This window comes from Apus apus, chromosome 16 (assembly GCF_020740795.1).
Source record: "Apus apus isolate bApuApu2 chromosome 16, bApuApu2.pri.cur, whole genome shotgun sequence".
NCBI classification, from domain to species: domain Eukaryota; kingdom Metazoa; phylum Chordata; class Aves; order Apodiformes; family Apodidae; genus Apus; species Apus apus.
Window position 1 is genome coordinate 7,571,052 of NC_067297.1, and position 20,292 is coordinate 7,591,343.

General features: G+C 43.5%; 2 protein-coding genes across 17 annotated transcripts in view; one reads left to right on the forward strand and one right to left on the reverse strand.

The window, feature by feature from the left end:
• Window positions 1-20,292, forward strand: part of DGCR8 (DGCR8 microprocessor complex subunit) — a 1,090,394-nt gene that overhangs the window by 382,736 nt on the left and 687,366 nt on the right. The window lies entirely within an intron of this gene.
• FBRSL1 (fibrosin like 1) overlaps window positions 1-20,292 on the reverse strand; it is a 519,718-nt gene that overhangs the window by 56,392 nt on the left and 443,034 nt on the right. For all 16 annotated transcript variants that reach the window (XM_051633654.1, XM_051633652.1, XM_051633650.1 and 13 more), the window contains one exon: window positions 1,496-1,541. In XM_051633654.1, coding sequence (XP_051489614.1) covers window positions 1,496-1,541 — 46 coding nt within the window. The remainder of the gene's footprint in view (window positions 1-1,495; window positions 1,542-20,292) is intronic.

Here is a 20,292-nt window from a genome sequence, read left to right on the forward strand (position 1 = left end):
CTTCAAGACAGCAAATTCACAGCCATCCACACATTTAACTTCCTGATAGGCAGGTATTTTGAAAACTCATGTTGCTGAGCTGCTCTGTGATATGAAGGGGCGGGGGATCTCAGGCTTCAGCATGAGGAGCAGCCAACAAAGCTGCTAACACTTCAACATAAGCCTCTCCAGCAGATCTCTGTGCCATGCATTTATTCAGGATGGCAAGATTTTTGTTTTGCTGAGGCAGTGCCGTATGGGCAATCTGGTTTGCCTTATCAGTGAGCCAAGGCTGAGAGAGGAGAAATGCTCTTCCCCACCATTTGTTTAAACTTCCCTCCTTCCCTCAGATAAAGCTGCTTACTTTTGTAAGAGTATCTGCAAATGTAATAACATAATGGGCTTGTCATCGGTTTCCACATTTGGAATTGAAAACCTGCAAAGCTTGGAAAGAAAGAGAATTCCTAACACCATTGCTAAAGAGTCCAGCTATAAACTGGGCCTGGATCCAGGTGATGGAGCACACAACTACAAGAACACCTTTCCATGGCCAGCACCCACTCCTACACAACCACAAATGAGTCCTTTCTTGGCCCTCTTGAAATAATGCAAGGTTATTTCATCACTTCTTATGAATGGGTCTCATCTCTCCTCTTCAGGGTATTTGCATGTCCTAGTATTCATTATTGCTCTGAACTGATCTTGTTCTGTAGCTCAGTGCTGGGAACCCTGCAGAACAGCCACACATCCTGACAATTCATTCAGAGCCACACCACCAACCTCCTCATGTGACAAAGTGGAACCATTCCTAGTGTAATGCCTTCCATCACATACCACGCTTTGCCCTCCAAGGCTGCTCCTGCAGTATTTTTCCCCAGTATCCATCTCAGTGAGACTATCCTTGGGAGCACATAAAACCAGAATAGCCCTGTTTCAGCGGAGCTTGGTGTAGAGGTATGTTGCTGTACTTCCGCTGGGGAACCTGAATCAGCGTGGTCTCTTAGCAACACCCAGTGTGTCTCACAGGAAACTCTCAAGAGTGGGAGCTGTGAGATGAAACCCTGCAACATGCTGAGCACCTTCCACCTTGGTTTGGAGACCTGAGACATACAGACACAAATGCTCTGGCAGGAGAGGCATGTCCAAGCCCTTGTAAGGAGAACATAGATAACACTGGAATATTGTTTTGTTTAAAAGAAATGAGGATTTGATGGTATTAGTGGAAAAAAGTATAACTCCTACAGTAAAGACTGACTTCTCCTTTGTCAGAATCCCTCTCCCTAAGACATTTGTTACAAATCTGACTGGTAGGGAAGAAGTCCCACCCCACACTGAGACAACGTGGCCCTGAATTTTAAGTTAATCATCACAATCCTGTAAAGCTGATCTTTATGGCAATGTGTGTGGCAAAGCTAAAGGCGCTGGCAAGACGGATGTCCTGCTATTTGCACGATACGGATCCACAACTCAAATCTCTTGGTCTAAGGTAAGGAAAGCATTTCTCCAGATCACTTACCTTTATTTGCTGCAGGGGAGAACAGCTTCTCAGAGCCTACAGAAGCCTGAAAAAGAAAGAGAAAAAGAGGGTGAATAATACTAAAAGAGAATTCTGGAAAGCTTGCTCACAAAAAAACCCAGCTCATAAACAAGTCGGTTATCTGTAGACCTGCAATTACACATTACACCTGGAGGGTGCAATGTTGTGCCATTAAAGAATAAGCATGCATCCTAAGAAGATGAAAGCGAAGCGTATACAAGTACTGTCCTGATCTCACCCAGCTATATCCTCCTGTCTCGTTTATTTAGGCAGCCATGCAATGCACAGCTATTTTATCCATGATTCTTCATATAAAAACAAAACCAGTGAAACTGCTATCAAGCTGAAGGAAAAAAAAAAAAAAAACCACAACAACAAAAAAACCCCAACACATTTCAAAGCCTCTCTCATTGAAAATAAGCTCATTTCTTGCTGAACATGCAAAATGTAATTTGTGTGTGGGAAACACAAGTTGCAGCTTAACACATCCGTATGAAAGGGGGTGTTACATAATAAATATTATGCCAAATGATAGGTACATGCTGCTATGGACTTAATTGAATATGAAATAAAACGACTTCCTCTTGGAAGAAGCCCGTCTCCTGGCAAACTGGGTTGCACTAAGCTGTTTGAACTCCATGGCAGTGTATTTGTGCTCCTCACAGCTCTGGGAAATAGTTAAAGAAATCCAATTAACCTAAACCTTGTAAACAGCTTCACAATAATCAGGGTCACTGGGTTACAGACAAGATGATAATGACAGACAAGGGAAAAAAGTCCACTGATTGTAAATAAAGCTTTTATGAGTTAATTTGATGGCTTCCTTCCCTTCCCCCACTGATATCAAACAGTCAACCTACTTCAGCATAAGCTTTTCCTCCTCGCTATCTGATAAAATAGCAAGTAGCCTCTACAGAATCAAAGCTGGTCTGGGAGCAGGGAGCACGATCAGCATTACTACCATCTACCAGTTAGCTCAAAATATCATTGTTTTGGCACTGACTGCTGTGCAAATAAAACAGGGTGAAGTACAAAGCTGAAGAGTAAAAGATACTGGAAGTGAAAAAAGCCTTTCTCCCCTGGCTCTGCTTTAAAAAAATGAATTCATTCAACATATGGCTGAAATAAGTTGATTTTCTTCTTGATTTTATTGATTTTATTCTAAGGTGCCTTGGGAGATTTGCATGATAAAGAGCACTGCGAATTGTATTACATTGTTATATATTTTAAATAACAACTCAGAGGAAAAAAACAAATAGTAAAATGCAAGACAATCTGCATGAGATATAGTAAGCAAGAAAGAGTGATCTATTAATGTTATTTCTAAGGAAAGTGGCACTGCAAGCACTGAATGTCTCACTTAATGTAAATGCGTAAAAAAGAGAGGGAAACCAACATGAAAAATAGGTTGAGACACATAAGAAAGAAATTCTGAATCATGTCCACGACAAAGCTGCACGTGTAGCTGTGGCATGTATGATCGTTACACAGCTCAGCAAAAGGATCCTAAAATCTTAGGGAAAATCAGTTACCTGCACGATCCCTTCACTGCATGGATTAAAGAGAGGAAGAACCAGGATTAAAATCAAGGTTTTGCCTAGGCTGGTTTGCAAAGAAAGGGTAACAGCGTCACACAGCAGCAACAACAGTCGTGCATTAAATTTTTGACAGCCAACTCTGAATTTACAACCCATCATTAAGAGATTTTTCACTGATAATCAACACAAAGTCACTACGGATGCAGAACACATCTGCAGGCTCTGGGAACTCACCCATACTGACAGCTCACACCCAGCCAGGACCTAGCCTCAAAGTGCTCCATAGGCACCGGGACATGTGGCAGGTGAATAAATAAGATTCCCCCATTTTATAAGCAATGAAACTTCGGTGTGGCTTCCACTAAAGCCTGAGCAGTATATCAGCAGCTGAGCCACAGATCCAAAGTGCTGGCTTCTGCTGGTGGGGCGCAGGGTGTGCAGCCCCCGAGGGGAGCACAATTGTTGGCAGCCTGCTGGGGATTCCTGGGCTGTGGCTGGAGCAAGTTGCTGGCTGCAGGACCTGCTCCATCAGCAGCCACCCCTGCCGGGAGAAGCTTTATGCTTCACCTAGTCTGGGAAGTTGGTCCTGCCAATGCTGCTTTATGGCAATTACCAGCTCACTCCTTTCTGTGTCCAGTACCAAGGATTTAATCCAGTACCAAGGATTTAATAGAGACTGGCACTGTTTAATCATGAGCTAAATATCTCAGTGCTAGAGGTCCAAAACTATAAAAAAACAATGTTTAAGGAAGTCAAGCAAGAAAATAAATGTCTTAAGAGAAAGACACATGGATTACTGCTCAGTCTTCTGTTATCACTATGTGGCACCCCTTCAACAATCAGAGTCAACATTTACAGAGCAGCATTTTCGATGCCACAGCCACAGTTTACAGACACAAACCTTCACACCTAGGGTTTACAGTAACTTTTGGTCTCACTTCTGGTGATTTCTAGCTCCAGATCTGAGCAGTTTTTGGCATGAGCACCACTCTGAAACAGTGAATGCCTGTGCTATAGGATATTCTGTGAGCTGCTGTAAACCAGGAGGGAAGTTGGGGGAGGAAGAGCCTGAATACATCATTCAATTCCATCAGTCACCCTTTAAAGAAAGCATACAATAAAACCTATGTGTCTGAGGGAGCTCACTAATGAGTGAAAAAATCCAGCAAACCAATGCATCTGCTAAAACAAGTCCTCTCCTGAATTTTCTGCTGTTTGAAGCAAATAATCTGCATATGTTTAAGAAAAACAAGTGGAATTCTTCCCTTGAAAGCAAAACCGGGTGTTCGGAGCCCTTTATGTAGATGGGTTCAAGCCATCCCAGGAAATCACCTTTTTTTTCTTTTTTTTAAATTAGAAAATGAAACTAGAAATTTCCTTTACCCCTCTTTCACTACATCCTGCCTATCTCCACCTGGAGCACCACCTCAAGGATGAGAGCAGCCGGAGTAGCTTCTGTGCAACCCTTAGGTCTTTCATTGCTCCCCAATTCCTTCTTGTTGCTGTGTAAGGCAGAGAGACATCCACAGCCTGAAGCTACCAGACAAAACACACCTCTGGCCTTCCTTGTACATTTGCTGCTCACCTTCATCCCTCATAGCACACTGCAGCAGGACCCCGCACAGATAAGCTTTCAGAAAAACTGCTGCTTGCAAAGTCCCACCCTCACCCCCAATTATGACCTTTGAATTTTAAGCATTTCTAACATCTGCGAAACACACACAAGTGATTTCAGAGAGCAGCAGTTTCTGCTCAAACTTTTAAGACATGCTAAGATCTGCACCAAACCTTGCAGGTCCCCTTCTGTGGTTTAAAGTTAGCAATTCTCTGCCCCGTTTTCATTCTTTCTTTGCACCAGATCTAAGGGGAAAATGTCTCCACCCAGTTCTGTGGCAGTTTGAAACCAGGCTGAACACACTGCAGAGAAAAAACATTACCCTTTTCTACTTTGTGAAGAGCAAGCAGAGGATTGGTGCTCCAGTCCCTCACCCTTCCTCCACTTGAACCTAGTACATACATACAAACACTGATTCCATTTTCAGCACTAAAGCTTAGCAAAGGCAGCTTTTTCCTCAAAATGCAAGGTGGTAACCACAAAGGATGTAGCACACCCTCTCCTCTGAAGGTGAACAGTGAGGCATAATGAAGTCCATGCCTCCTTTCTCTTGGTTCCCACTAACTCAGGGCAGCTGATAGGTGCAAGAGCTCTTACAGATGAATAATTTCATGATTATATTTAAGAGAACAACATCATCTGACAGAGATAGCATTATAAACCACGTTAGGCCTCAAAATAAGGACTTTTCTTCTTTTCCTTTCTCTGTAGGCTATAAAATGGCTAACGGAGAACAAAACCGTTCCTTGTCACTGACAACAGAAGCTCTGCAGATCTTCACGCAGTCTCCTGGAGCACCGAATGCCAGATCCAAGCTTGACACTTCAGATGCCTGATCACAAGACACTGAGAAGTTGCAAATCTGGATGCAGTACTGGTTCACAAGGAGCAAGGGATTTGGTACGTATCTTTTTTACATGGCAAAAGCCAAGCATTCCCTCCAAATTTGAGTCCAGTACAGTAGGCAGAAGGAAAAGGAGGCAATAAAATACATTTTCCATTTTATTTCTGGATGGCTGCCTATCTTCAAAACAGCCAAGAGCCGGTCTCAAGAGAGACAGTTTTCACACCATTACTGAACTTAGCAAGCACTAAAAAGCTCTCAGGAAAACCCTTCTCCAGGAGATGTTCAAACTAGAAGTGTTGAATACACTTAGAGAAACTTACAGCATAAAGCACGGATGCTACCTGAACACTTTGGATCAATTTTCATTCTTCCCTTTGATCTGTTTCCCCTGCCTTTACATACCAATCTGATGCCACTTGATCGCTTGTCTAGTGGAGAACTTCAGCATGTCAGTATTACTTTACTAGTTTTTGGTTGACTCCGTAAGCCATTCATACCAGATCCCTTCATTCAGTAACACGAGAACCATAACTCAAACAGGAAGGTATTGTTTGGGTTGTGAACCTTCCAAAGGAAAAAGAAATTGATATATATGGAAAGGTGCAAGAGAAACCTAAAAATCACACACATGCACAGAAAAAATAAAACTAAAAAAACTAAAAGAAAGTATTCAACACATTCCTGGATACAGAAACAACCCACGGGTAACACTGTCTGGATTGTAAGCGGATGTTTCAAGGGAACCTGTGGTCTTTTCAAAACAAAAATTATTTCTGGAAGGAAATCACAGCTCAATTAAGAAGATAAAAGAGAAGTTAGACCTGCACGTCAGTCATTTCATGCACCATCACAGGGAAAAGCTCAAGTAACAAGTGCTTGAACTACCTTGTGACATGTTCTAGAAAAATCCAGCACTGTGGTACACAGCTGGCTGGGACAGAGCACAGTCCAGCTCTGTAAGGGTTATTAAGCAAGAGGGAACAGGATGTACACTGGACTTGTACAGCATCTTGTGATTATCTCCCCACATTCACCTGTCCCCTTCCCTCCTGAGACCCTCATACAACTTAAAAGCCTGAGCACTCAGCAGCTGCCCTTGGGGCACCCACACGCAGCTACTGGGTACAGAGCATTTCCAAAAATCTATTTAGACACTTGAATGGTGACCACGTAGTTCTGAGAAATTTAATGTCAGCTGATGCTCAGGATAACTTAAGAAATTCTGGCTGTTTATGTCAAAAAGGACTAAAAGAAATAATATTCCCTAAGCAAGAGTGAATGCCAGATACACCTCCAGCTTTCGAGCAACAATCCTAAAACTTCAGTTGTGCCTTTAGCTACACTGTAACACATCACAGTGAAGCATGTAGCACAAACACTCTGAACAGGCAACTACTTACTGCAATGGCAATGCCACAAATGCCCCAGGTACTTCAAGTGTGATTCAAGGCCAGCCCTGGGAGGTATTGATGGTTCTTCCATATCTTGCATGAAAATTCACTCTACAGAAGGTCCATTAGAAACAAAAAGCTTCTTGGACTGCACTTTCATACAACCTAATTGTTTAGGTCCCCACCTCACATCATTAAGCACATGCATATTCAACATTGTGACAGTCCTGGAAAGGGCTTTTCACAATACACTCCTCTCTGTCACTTTTTCTTCCAAGAACACTTATTTCTCTCAGCAGTTTATGTAACCATGACTATTTTTTGCAACGGCTCCTTTGAGAAGCTAGCACAAGTCTGGGAACAGAAAATTAAATTAGGCCGCAGAGATCCTACAAGTAGAGATCGCTGGTCCCAATTCACCACTGAATTATACTGCATTTACATGATGGCAAGTGGAAAGCAAAGCAAAGTGGATGCTGCCTGGAAGGCACCAAAGGAAATGCTGTACAGACAGTTGGATCCAGTCAGTGCAGGGCAAGGGGGAGCAAAGCCCATTGCTTCTCTGCAAACTCCACATTATGGTTTTCTTTTGGACCTTTCTCTTTTGGTAACACAGTGATAACCTTAAAATAACACCACTCTGAATCCAGAGAATGTTCCTCATTGTTTTACAAGCATTTTAGGATAGATTAAGCTTGTTTAGATAAAGCAGCAAGCGTAATTCTTAAGCATATGCTGCCGTGGTCTGTCAGCTTATTGCACAGATGTGCCTCTTGCTGTGCCGAGGGATGACCCAATGCTCCGAGTGCCGCAGGATGTCTGACCTGCAGCATGTCTGCTACCAGAGCCTGTGGGCACAGCCTTGCTAACTCCTCTTCCTTCTCATCTCAAACCAGCCCTTCAGCCCCTGGAGAATGGCTGAAGCCCAGAGTTTTCCCCTTCCTACTTCCTCCATTAGCCATGCCTTATGATTCATCCTCCAAGCAGTTGCTGTCTCCCGAAAGAAAAGATCAAACTCTCTCTCCTGCCCAGCTCAGCTCAGCTAAATAAATAAATAAATACATGCACTGGAGAAAAAAAAAATTTGGTAAAGGAGGACAGAGGAAGCTGGGGAGTTCCTGGGCCTCATGCAGGCTTGTCATACAGCTGCAAAAGGTCCCTCAGCTGTTTGAAGAGACACTGACCAGAAAAGAAAATTTCCATCTGTCCCTCATTAAACACAACAAAAAATACTTGCTTAATGCATATCCTAATGTAAATTAAGGTGCACTGGTCTGTATCTTACTATTCTCCTCCCTCAAACCTCCGCTCCCAAATTGCTACCAAAACCTACGTTGATTTTACACTCCTGGCTGTTTGCCATGCTAACAAGCACCAGTTTCCCCATTGATACATATTTGTATGCTCCATGTCCTGTCTTATTCCCACCAAGCAAGTATCAGTTGTGGTTAGCAGCAAAAATAAGAAAAAGAAAAAGCACAATGTGAAGTAGAGGTTACTCTTCTTTTTGTCATACTGGGTTGCTTTTATTTTTGTGCTCAGGTACACCACCAACTTAGCTTCAGGGTAGTCTGGTCTATGAATGGCATCCAGAGGACAGTCCTGTCTCTGTCTCACTGCATCAAGCTGCACCTCTCAGGGCAGGTCAGAAGCAGCAATGTGTCCATGTTAAGGGCAACTGACACACACACCAGTCAGTGAAAACCAGCTCTCCATGAGACACTTATAAAAAGGGCTTTGTGGGATCTGTTTTTAAACATCTCAAACAAGAGATCTCATGCCTTTTCATGAGAGCTGATCCCCATCCTGAACAGGTAGGCTTTTCCGCCTGGACTTCCACACTTCAGATTTTTCCATTACCCAGACATTGACTGGGGCAACCACAGACTTGATTATGATTCAGCTTTTGCTACTGAAGTAGGGAAACCTGCCTACAAATAGGAGAGGCTGGGAACGCTGTGTAACATACTACTACAGTGGTGTGTATTACTGCCATTACAGCTTAAAACTATCTAGCCATGCTATCTGTTTGGCTAGGATACGGGTTTTTATTTGCATTAAATCAAAGGGAATGGAGACTGCTCTTTGCAGAACTGCCTAAAACTTCTTATAATTCAAAGGCTGCACTGTAGGCAGAGTGATGGGGGAGAGCAGGAACTGCACTGCAAGTGACAGGTGGCAGACTGTTGTTTGGTACCTACCAAATTACTCTGCTGCTCCCAGGGCTGCCTTGGCATTTCATTATCCCAACTCTCTCCAGGAAGGATGCGGACATAAATTCACACCTCATGTCCTGGTTTCCGTCAAACTGAGTAAGAGTGCAAATGCTGGCACCAACTGGGAATGCCAAGCAGGGCTTGGCACGCTAGAACAAACTCTCAGCTGTGGTCTTTGCCAGCTACCTGCATTTATCATTGTAATGGCCTGCCAGACAGGACTTGGCAACCAAGAGGGAGGGTGGGAGGAGGAGGGCCAGGCTCTGCACTGCCAAACAATTCATTCCTGTAGCTCCTGCCATCACCGTACCAGCAGGGCAACCTTCATTTCATTTTATCTTTTAACCAATTATGTGTCACCTAAATCCCACCTGCAGCCTCCTCCAACACAAATGGCTATAAATCACAGTTCAGAGACCAAGAGGGTTTTTGCAAGATATTTGATTTCATAAAAAGGTCACTGTCTGTCTGAGAATTGCTGCGGTTCAAAAACGTACCAAATAACAACCTGCACCAGCAGACAGGGAAGGAACTGCTTCCGTGGTCTGTTGCATGTTGTCAGGTAATATTAGAACAATTAGAGAGGCCAACAATGGCAGAATCCTTAGGATTCAGCTAAACCAAAGAGCTGATACAAATTAAGAGAAGTATCTCCACCTTTTGATTTTTTAATAAAACATCATCAATTCAATAAAAAAAGGGAAAAAAAATAATCACATGAACACACCAGAAACATTCAAGATAACCACCCTGAGCGGGTAAGCAGAATACATCTGTCACCACTGCAACCTGCTCCAATCTGCCTAGGTATTTCAGAGTTTAACACCATAGTTTGCTGTTTCTCAGACTACCACAAAACTCTGTGGTCTTAGGTCACTCAGGATGGTCTGCTGTTGAAGGGAAATGGTATCTTCCCATTCTTAACCCACATGCCAGATATCTAGAGGACCCTGTATAGCACTTAATGTGAACCACATCACAGCAAATATTTGGGAATGCTCAAAAATTATTTGACACTGGTGCTAATCTGGACGTCCTTTGTGTCCATCATTTTTTGGCAGGTGACACGTCCTGCCAGACAGCCCTCTGACAAACCAGGATCAAATTCCCTGAAAAGGATCAGGCCAACGGCAATAAATACACCAGATAGAGAGAAATTGCATCATCCTTCTAGCACAGACCATGACATATGACACATGGACATCTCTCTGACAGGAGTTCCCAGTCATGGATGCAATCCTGACGTGGCCCCTTCCTGGACTGGGGGGTCAGGGAGCTTATCAGAAAGGCGGCTCTTGTCTGCTGCTATTGAAACTTGCTGTCTTACCCGCAGCAACCTCAAAGGAGTGCCTCTGCAGAAGGCTCTTTTGTTGTTGTTGTTTCTAATTCACCACTTCAAAATATTTCCTGGCTGCATCCCAGGGCTGAAGCCTTATCTGCCCATCCCCCCAGCAGACACACAGCAGCTGCAGAGGCTTATCACGGCTGCCTGTCCACTGAGTTTACAAATTAACACCCTATCGAGGCCGCACGAGGGCTGATTAATCAGAGCGAGGCAGTCTGAGGGCCTTTATCACCGTAAGCGGCTGCTGGGAGAAAAGTCACAAATCTCTCCGGAGGCTGGAGATGCCTTACAAATGAAAGAGCAGGAGAGCACAGTGGCAGGGGGAGGAGATATTTTAGAGATAGTGGTGGTGGAGGGAATGGAGCAGTGGGAGGGGGGGAGCTGCAGGCAAACACCAGGACATTATGACAGCTGAAAAAAAAAAAAAAGATAATTAACAGCCTATACCTCATGATTCCAGCTCTCCCTCCCCGGGCTATAATTTAGCCTATTGCTCCTTTGCTCCGGAGGACAATAAACATTTATTATGTTAAACACATAACTGTGCTGCACAAAAGCACTGTTCTTTCCCAGGTCCACTCTTTTCACAGCTGTGCAATCCAGGAGAAGATGGGGCTTCTGAAGTGGGCTCCCATTTTACACAGAAAACTACGTGGTTTGGACAAAAAATGCAACCCCGGCTTCATCCAAAGTTGCAGCATGTTGGGTACACTCATACTGAATGGGAAGGCAAAGCCCTAGACAGTGAGAGCTCTTAGATGGGTCCACTGGCCCATCAGCATCTGATCCATGACCTCAGGATGGGCCTCTGGGTGCAGGAGCACTGGCAGTCTGGGCAGCTCCAGCTGCAACTGCAGAGATCGTGTGGTTCAGGCAGGCTTCACCACTTAAGGAGTAGCTCTTCTTTTTAATTCAGCAGCCTCACTAAGAGGTTTACTGGGAAATTTTCAATCCCACCAGAATTACATGTAGGAGATTCTTATTACAAGATGAATATTCCAGTCATGTGAATCGCACTGGAGCGGCACTGGCCCTGTTCTCTCCGAGCACTTTATCCCCCATAACCATGCAGTGATTTAGGAGATTTGCCTCTTCTAAGGGACTATGGTTTGGGCACTGCTCTTTCTTTACTTCAGTACTAGTATTTGCTGCAGCCCTCCAGCTTCATCCTTGTGCCAGGACAATGCAAAATAATTACAAAAACCAAGGGGACTCACATTAAAACACAATACACCTTTAAATGAAACCAAGTTGGACACCTGCCAACATCTGTCAACATTCCCTCTGTATTTTTAATTTTTGAAATTTAATTCTTGTAACCAAGACAGTTGTGCTTTTTCCTTTAAAATTTAATACATGCGCTAGCTGAGATTCTCATGCAGAAACATGACTCCAGAAGATAAAACATTTTATGTTACCAACATGAAGACATTCATAAGCCAACACCACAACCACCTCCTGCCCAGTCCTTTCCATTAACACACCAGTAAACAATTCAACAAATAGCCTCTGGGTAGAAATGTCATTCATTGCAGCTTTACCACCAACAGTGCAGGGCTCACATGTCCTCTTGGGGAATGTCCATTCCCGTTTTGCCCATGGAAACTGAAACGATGTAAACCAAGACTGCTTCAACCTTACTGAACAACCCCAGGCTACGCTGTTCACACAGCACCGGAAAGCAAAATCAAACAAAAGTGAATGATCATCTGCCTTCTACTCCTCTGCTGATCCAATGAGAAAACTATTTCCTGAACCACCTGGATTATGTGTCTATGAAACCCTGCAGATGCCCAAGTATTAACATTATCCCATTAGGTTAATTAGAAATGGGCAAGGAGATTTTAAGTATTAGTCCAGGAAAAATGACAGCTTTTTTTATTTGAAAGCTCCCTGCCAGGCTCTGTGCAGTAGACAGCTGTAGCAGGTCTTCTTGTAGCTCTCCTCCACAAATAGACACCAGATTAATTTGAGCTGGGCTAGACCACCACGTGTTGTGTTCAGCAGACTCACGGGTAATCAAACGAAGAAGCTACAAAGCGCTGATACCTCCCATCACCCCAGTCAGATAACAGCAACTCTATACATGAAGGAAACATCAAATATTCATTAGGTAAACAATACCAATGTGGTAACCCCAAAATACAGTGAAATTTTAGAAGCTGTCTCTCTGGTGTTTTTCAGACTGACTTTCAACTTAATTATCAACTCTGTCCACCAACCCTTCTCCCTCTCACGTCTTGTGTTTCTGTCTTTTAGAGAAGAAACATCCCTGTTGGACTAGCTGTTCCCCACAGCTCCATTACCACACATGGACACCCTCACTTGCAACAGAAGGCACACTGCAGGGTGCAGTAGCAGCATTCAGAGACTCAACAGATGGGATTAGGAACACGTAAGAAGAGGGAACCAGGATAGCACATAATTTCCCTACAAACAGAGGCTGTGAAGGAAAAACCATGGAAGAAAGGCTATGGTTCACATCTGCAAAGCATTTGGCTTCCTACCTCTCACTCAAGGGCAGAGAAGTGCACTCATCTACTTTTTACAGCAACAGGGCACCAAGCATTTCTCCTGTGCTCTACAGTAAGTCAAGAAAGAAGCTCTCATCATTATACTTTGATTAAATATGGCATCAACTGACCTCATCTTCTGTGTAGGAAGGCAGTGAAGGGGGCAGTCCACTGTGTACAGGCAATATATAATCTGTCTTCTCCAATTAGATATGCTTTGCAACAAGTGTGGTGGATCCATTTATTTCTGTACTGCAATAATGCAGATAAATCCAACTTTGGCTCCAGTCCCACTGCTTTCAAAGCTGAGGCTCTACATTTCCAATCCTTGCCCTTATTTTTTTTTTTCCCCTTTCTGCTGCAAAATGTCACCAATTTACTTTAGCCTGGGGGCCCATTTCGAGTTTTACCGCTAATATACGAGAAATGCATTTTTCAAGCTGTTACCACTTAACTGTACTGATATCAGCCACTCAGGGGACACAATATTGTTTACACATCCTGCTCTATGGAATAAGCATGGATGCCAAAACTCTGCCTGGGTTGTGAAGGAGACGTTTACTCTCTGTTTTATGAGATTTCCTCGATTTGTGGCTGTCTCAATGGTCGTAAAAACAGCTGTAAATCAAAAGAGCACCACAAAATTGCAATAACAACTGTCAAACTCAGCTCTAAAGAGCATAACTCCCAGCAACAGAAGGTGGAAGGCTTTTTTCTGATTTAATACCAGGTGTGGGGGAGCTCTAGCAAGTCTACATGCAGCACCATGTCTGTCCATAGTCACCCACACACCAGCTCAGCCAAAACCCTCTTTTTTGGCTACCCTCCTATCACTTGCCCCTACTCTGCCCCACATAGTCCCTTCTGGCCTCTTTCCTCCTCTCTTCTGGAAAACAGAAGTGTTTTTCTGCCTGGAGAACACTAATACAAATAACTGCTGAATGCACAGCCCTGTTTAAGGCATTAAAATAGATAGAAAAGTCAGTCTAGTGTTCAAACACAACTGCACTTTGAATTGTGGCTGCCGTGCAAAATGGCTTTAGCAGATTACCTCAGCAAGAGCCCGTCGCCTTGCTGCTGGCCTACCCCAGAGAGCCCAAATTCCTGCACAGTCTCTCAGCCCAGTTTTTAGGGAGTGGAGTGAAGGAGAGGGCTGGTGAGACATGAGTTATTAACAGCCGTCTTCTGGGAGCTGATTCTAGCTAAAATGGTTCCAGAACAGGCAGCTCCATTTGCTCTGACAGTCTCCAGCGAGGACTGGCCAAGCAGCAGATGCATGAATTCAAAAGTTTCTGTTAGTCTGTGCCACTGGCTACAGTCCAAACCAAAGAGAGATTTTCACCCCGTGGGTAGAACAGCCTTCCTGGATTTTTCCACGCCCCATTCCAGTTGCTTTCACAAATAACCTTCTTGTCCTTGTCTCCAAAATCCTAAAAGACTCTCAGTTCCTGCATCTCGCTGCCCTCCCCAGTTTAAGAATAACTTGGCCAACAACAAACCTCTTCACCGCCTCCCAGATCCTTGAGAAATCAGCTGTGGCACAGACCACCATGCTATAAACCCTGAGCCAAGGGATTTGCCCAGCCAATTTGTGCCCTCCATCCAAAGCACAGAAATCTTTCCTGTCCTCAGCAGCCAGGTCTTCATTCTCTTTTTCAAGTTTTCTCTTAAATCACACTTCTTTCATGGCATTTAAATAGCCTAAATTTCTTCCTTACAGAAGGCAGTTTGTATGTGCATGAGCCAAAGCATATGAAGAAATGGGGAGAGAAAGTTCATGGGAAAGAAGTTTTGATGCTGCTCATCTCAGTTTCTTTTCTATCATTTGCAGCAGACTAAAATACACTTGGGTTTTAGTGTGTTACTGTATCTGTGCCTGGTGGTGTGTTTTTCCAGATGCATATCCTAATTATGCTCTTCAAGTAAATGCCCCATGGAGCAAGGTAGTAGAAGAGAAAACCTCTTTACAGTCACTGTCATGCTGTGATCCATTCTGGACAGGAACTCCCCCCTGCATTGAGAGGACAATTTAATTTCCATGGACCACTTGATTCAAAGGGAAAATGCTCTATATTCTTTTGTCTGAAACCCACAAAGAGTCAGCCCTTCTTTTCCCATTCTTCTAGTAGACGTGTACATTCACATTCTTGAGAAAATCCCCAATAGACAGGAATGGTCTTTCACTTCCAGTACATTGTGCCTCCCTGTTATAATCTTCTCCTTCTTGTACAAAGCCTCTTGACTTTCCTTTGGCTCTTTTCTTCGCAATTTTTCCTTTATGAATACAATCCGAGAGACAAAACAAAAAATCCCTCAAACCCAAATGCACAAAAAATGTCATTCAGAGCCTTTGCTGATGTTACTGGCAATTCCAGTTGAGAAACCATCTGTACAGACATGAACTGATCTGACACAGGGAACAACTAGTTTTACTTCAAAAAGCTCTGTGTTCTCAATGTTCTGAGTACAGGAACTCTACAAGCCAGCTGAAGCTAATAGGGTGAATATGTGATCAGCTACACCCATGCAGCTCTTCTAATTTGTTTCTTTTGTACTAAAGCAACTATCTGGGTGGGGTTGCAAAAAACACTAAACCAGTCAAATTTATGCCATGCCAACTGCTGACCACAAAACCAGGCCATTTCCTCATGCACAAACCAGAAGGAACTTCTCCCAGTTATTGGCTTGTGTCAGTTACCAACTGCTTTCAACAAAAACCTGGTTCTGCATGCTAATAGTCACTAGTTTTGGAATCTGGCAAGTCTCAAGAAGGATGGAAGGTTGAACTCTAGCCCCATGCCTTGTACCGGGAAGGTGGTATGCTCTATCAGGACAGTCCATCTAACAGCAGTTGTTATGATAAGACACAACTGCAGAGCAATTACTAGGTTTATTTTCCACGTGTGCTGATATGATTTCACGTGTAAAGCTTCATTTGCCTGCTGTGAATGGCAGATATCTGTCAGAGGTTTTGTGTTCTAAAACCTTTTCATGTGTTTGCTCCCAGACCTGTGAAAAAGCAGAGCACCACTGACCTGGCTGTGCTCTTCTCCCTTCACTCTGATATCGAGAGGATGTTTTTTGAGTCTTTGGCTAATGCTTCCCATGCTCAGCCACCAGCTGGACAGCTTCAAGGACACATACATGGCATGCCAGAAGGATCAGGTTAGCTCTGGGCAGAAGAAAGCTGGCCCAGTCAAAGCAGGGGAAACATCACTGGTGTGTGTTCAACCACCAACTTTGCACAAGAGGTGCTTTTGGAAGGCACAGGAAAGCAAGCTGTACTTGACTTCTCTGGCTGACTATGCGCTCGTTTGCCAAGACAGCAACAACTCTGTTCAGCTGCCAAGTCCTTACCCCCTCCAGGCAACCGTGCCTTCAGGAACTGAGTGCTGAGCTCCCATGGCTTGGGTTCTGGCTGATCTCCCCTTGGCCTCTTAGTGGCAAGGGCTGAAGCCAGTGCCCTTTCCATACTTCTCTCCAAAAGTCACACAACAGCTAACAGCTCATTTCACTGGATCTTATTTCTTGAACCAGAGACACAAATAGAATTTCCTAAGAAGCCTTTGTGATTTTAGCCTAGACATGACTATGCCTACTTAGTAAGAAGATGAAATCCTACAGTGAAAAAAGAGGCAGAATAATCCTGGACATTAATACACAGTGGCTAACACCTTCCCAGCAACAATCTCCTTGTACTCGCTGCAGTGGGATATGTGTAATGATCCTCCAGAGACCCTATCTTGAAAATGCACAAAAGGCTCCGATCAGACCCCGGTATCTTCTGATTAGCTTAGCAAGAGCAGTAAAAGGGACAACAATTTTCTAGAAAGTGTATTCATCAAAGCACTCCATCAAATGCTTAACTCCATGTATGTGCTTAATCTCACCGTAGCTGAAGCATTTTCTCAAACCAACACCTTATTTCTTCTGCAAAAAGAAAATTATGAAAAGGCCTCCAAAACTAAAATAGTCAACAGACTTTAATAGTCAGTAACTTAGAAAAATTCTGATGAGGCTCTCAATTTCTGTGGCTTTCAGCTCCTAAGTTAAACAATCTGGAAGTGCTGACTTTGGCAAATCAAAGAAGGAAAGAAATAGAAAATAAAGAGAAACAGCCACAGTGGATTAAACTGCTATCTTATCATAAGGATAGTCTGTCCAAAGCAAGTGTATAAACCTTTTGTTGGGTATACCCTTCCTGAGGTATTATTGTTTTTTTCCCTTTCCCAAAACAATACCAGACACACCTTGACAAATCTGGCACACTGCTGCCAATCCATCTGCTCCTCTGCATCGGGCAGATTGCAGCAAATGGAATTTTTCTTTTCCCATTTGCCTTCCAGTCTCATTGCTGCTGCTCCCCACTAACACACTCACAACTCCTTGCCCTGCTCCCCTGGTTGGTGACTGATTGCTGGCCTTGGAGCAGATGGCTGATGGAGCTGGGACTGCTGTTTCCTACACCCTTCAGCAGTTCCAATCAGACCTCGGCATCTCCTGCCTCGCTCTGCAAGCACACAAAGCAAGAGGTGCAGCAGTTCTGTACCCAATGAGCTAAAGCCACTTTTTAAGCTAATGTAAAATATGTATTTTACTAGATATTTCTCAAAATAGGTACTTGAAAGTGCACAAGCTGAGCAAGAAAGGTGAAAAAACAATCTAAGACACTTTCAGAATTTGCATTTTTCCTTTCCCCCCCAAACATATCTATTTCAACTGTGTAACTTTGGACAACACAATTCTGTGTAAGAGCATATGCCCAACTCTGCAAAACTGACAGAGCTCCCCTTTTAACACAGCCTAGGAAATGTTTCATTTCCTATGTCTAATCCAAGCTTTCAGGTTCTAAGACTTACTGCTGTATCTCATGGGAGGAAAAAGGCAAATAAGTCAATCTCTCCACCTCTACCTTAATCTCCAGACATGTAATTCCAGTGCCCCAAGTCCTCCTCATGCAACACAGAGCAGCCTAAAGCACATTCTGAGCTGGGTGTTTTTTGCTGTCATTATTGTGAACACTTCAGGGCAATGACCACCTTTAATTTGTGCCTTCCATAACATGATATTAAAACCTAAGAGACAGTTGTGCTTGTGTATGATAACCTGAAGGCTTTCTTGCTCTAAACCACTTCCAGCATTTACAGACAAAAGAAGTGTCATCCTGCCTCCAACACTCCCAGCCATCAGAGGCAACGTTAACCATAACTTTGCTTCTGCTCTACATTAACGTTTCTATGCCTTACAAATAAGCATCTCATTCAAAGATCTCTACCCAATTTATTTCACTCAAAAAAAGGAGACAGATGGTAGAAGACAGAGGGTTTGACAGTAAGAGGGGTTGGATTTTTTTTCCTCTCCATTTGTTCCTTACGCCATTTCTTATCCTCAGGGACCTGGAGTTTCTTTTGATAGCACTGTGCTGCCTAATAAACACGCATACAAGCGCAGTCACAAGTATACATCTATCATCAAAGAGCCCTTCTTGTCTCCACTCCCCACAAAGTTGATGAATGATTACCTGTTTAACACATACATTATACATGGGAGGGGGAAACGAAGAGGGTAAATCCAAGCCCCTGTATACATTTACATGTATTTACATACTCACATAAAGAAAGCAGAGGAAAGCAAAAGAGGACCATTCCCATTGGGACAAAAATCCATTCTTGTAAATATACCTCTTAGCTCCCCTTTTTTTAAAATACAAAGGCAAAGGGAAAAGTCTACCTGGCCTAAGGAAAAAACTAAAAAATGAGCAAGCAGCCTTGTTTGGTTCCTGCAGTTCCATTCTAACACTAAATCAGTAACTCTTTTATCAACAGTCACATTACTTATGGTTTGTACAGGAGATCTAACAGCTGCAACAGTTTAAGAAAAAGGAAAGGGGTTAAAGTTTTAAGGGTGCTCTTGGTTTGTATTATTAATTCATATAGCTAAAATCCCAGTTTGGCAGGCAATAAATTAGACAATTAATTCAATTCAATGTCTCCTTTATGTGGAAAGAAAAAAAAAAAAATCTATCTTGTCACATCAATCAATAGCCAGAGGTACTGGGAGTATTTCATGGACTGCAACCTGGGGTGACGACAGCTAAGCCAGGCCTGACCCTGAAGCATAGGCAAAGAAGAGATGTAGTGCAGCAGCACTACAACATGGCAAACTTCCTTCTACATCCTTCCAGGCTGAGCCAGTCATTGGACCTGGATAAATGCCCATGTAAAATAAAGCAGCCTTCAGGCTGCTTTAATCATGTTGACTGCCAGTGGTCTCAAGCAATTGTTCCAGTAGCTGGGGGACCAGTACCATGGTAAAGGACTCCCCTGACAAAGTCCCTTCTGGCAGCTGGGACAAAGCTGGCACTGAAACTGCTATTGAAGCTCTCTGCTCTCCTAAGTGTCCTCGTGCAGAGTTAATCTTCCAGCCACCCGCTCTGCTGGTTTTCAAACATCTTTGCAAAGTTCAGATTTAATACTGCTCCATTAGCAGGGGGATCTTGTAGTGTGCCAGCAGCAGGCAATTGTGTCTGGCAGCAATCCCTACTGAACCAACCTTTACTGGCTTTTTGCTGGTCCAGCTCCACCAGCCGCAGACATGGCACAAGTGCTGGTGAAGACAAGGTGCAGAGCAGTGGCCACTGACAGTATTTTTAAAACTTTCTTCTCTAGTATCAATCCTAAAGAGTGGAAGAGACAGACTGGGGAAGCAATTGGATGAACTGTTTGAAAAGGAAACTTTCCATATACACCCCTAAGGCTGTGGCAGCTGGATGGCCAGAAAGCTCAGCTATCCAGAAGGCACAGATAAACTCTATTTTTTCCCTTCTTTCCCCCCCCCCCCATAACCTTTTGTCTCTGAGTCATGACTGCAGACCCTATAACTACACACTTCCTCCTTCCATAAAGCACAGGACCTGAACCAAAAAAATAAGTCACTTTCTTCCACCTGCTCATCCCTTATTTCAAACAAAAACACATTCATAATAAAGATGTTTTCTTTAGCTTTAGAAAAGTGGAAGATACTTGCCTTGAGTTTTTCAAACAGAAAATTTTACAGCCGCTCAGGAAGCTGCAGCTGAGACTTCATTTAAATCCAGACAACCACCACCATGCATGGTCTGGCCTGTATCCTCTCCTTAGCTCCCTGATCTTTCCAGGTCCTTGCAGACCAGGTTGTTTCAATACACTTCACCACACCATGAGCTGAAGCGGATGTAGACTATTGCCACAAACACATCATAACATAAATCTGCAGCAGCCATTGCGAAGTATTAAGTTAATTTGTGCTGAAACAAAGCAGTCCAGGGGAGAA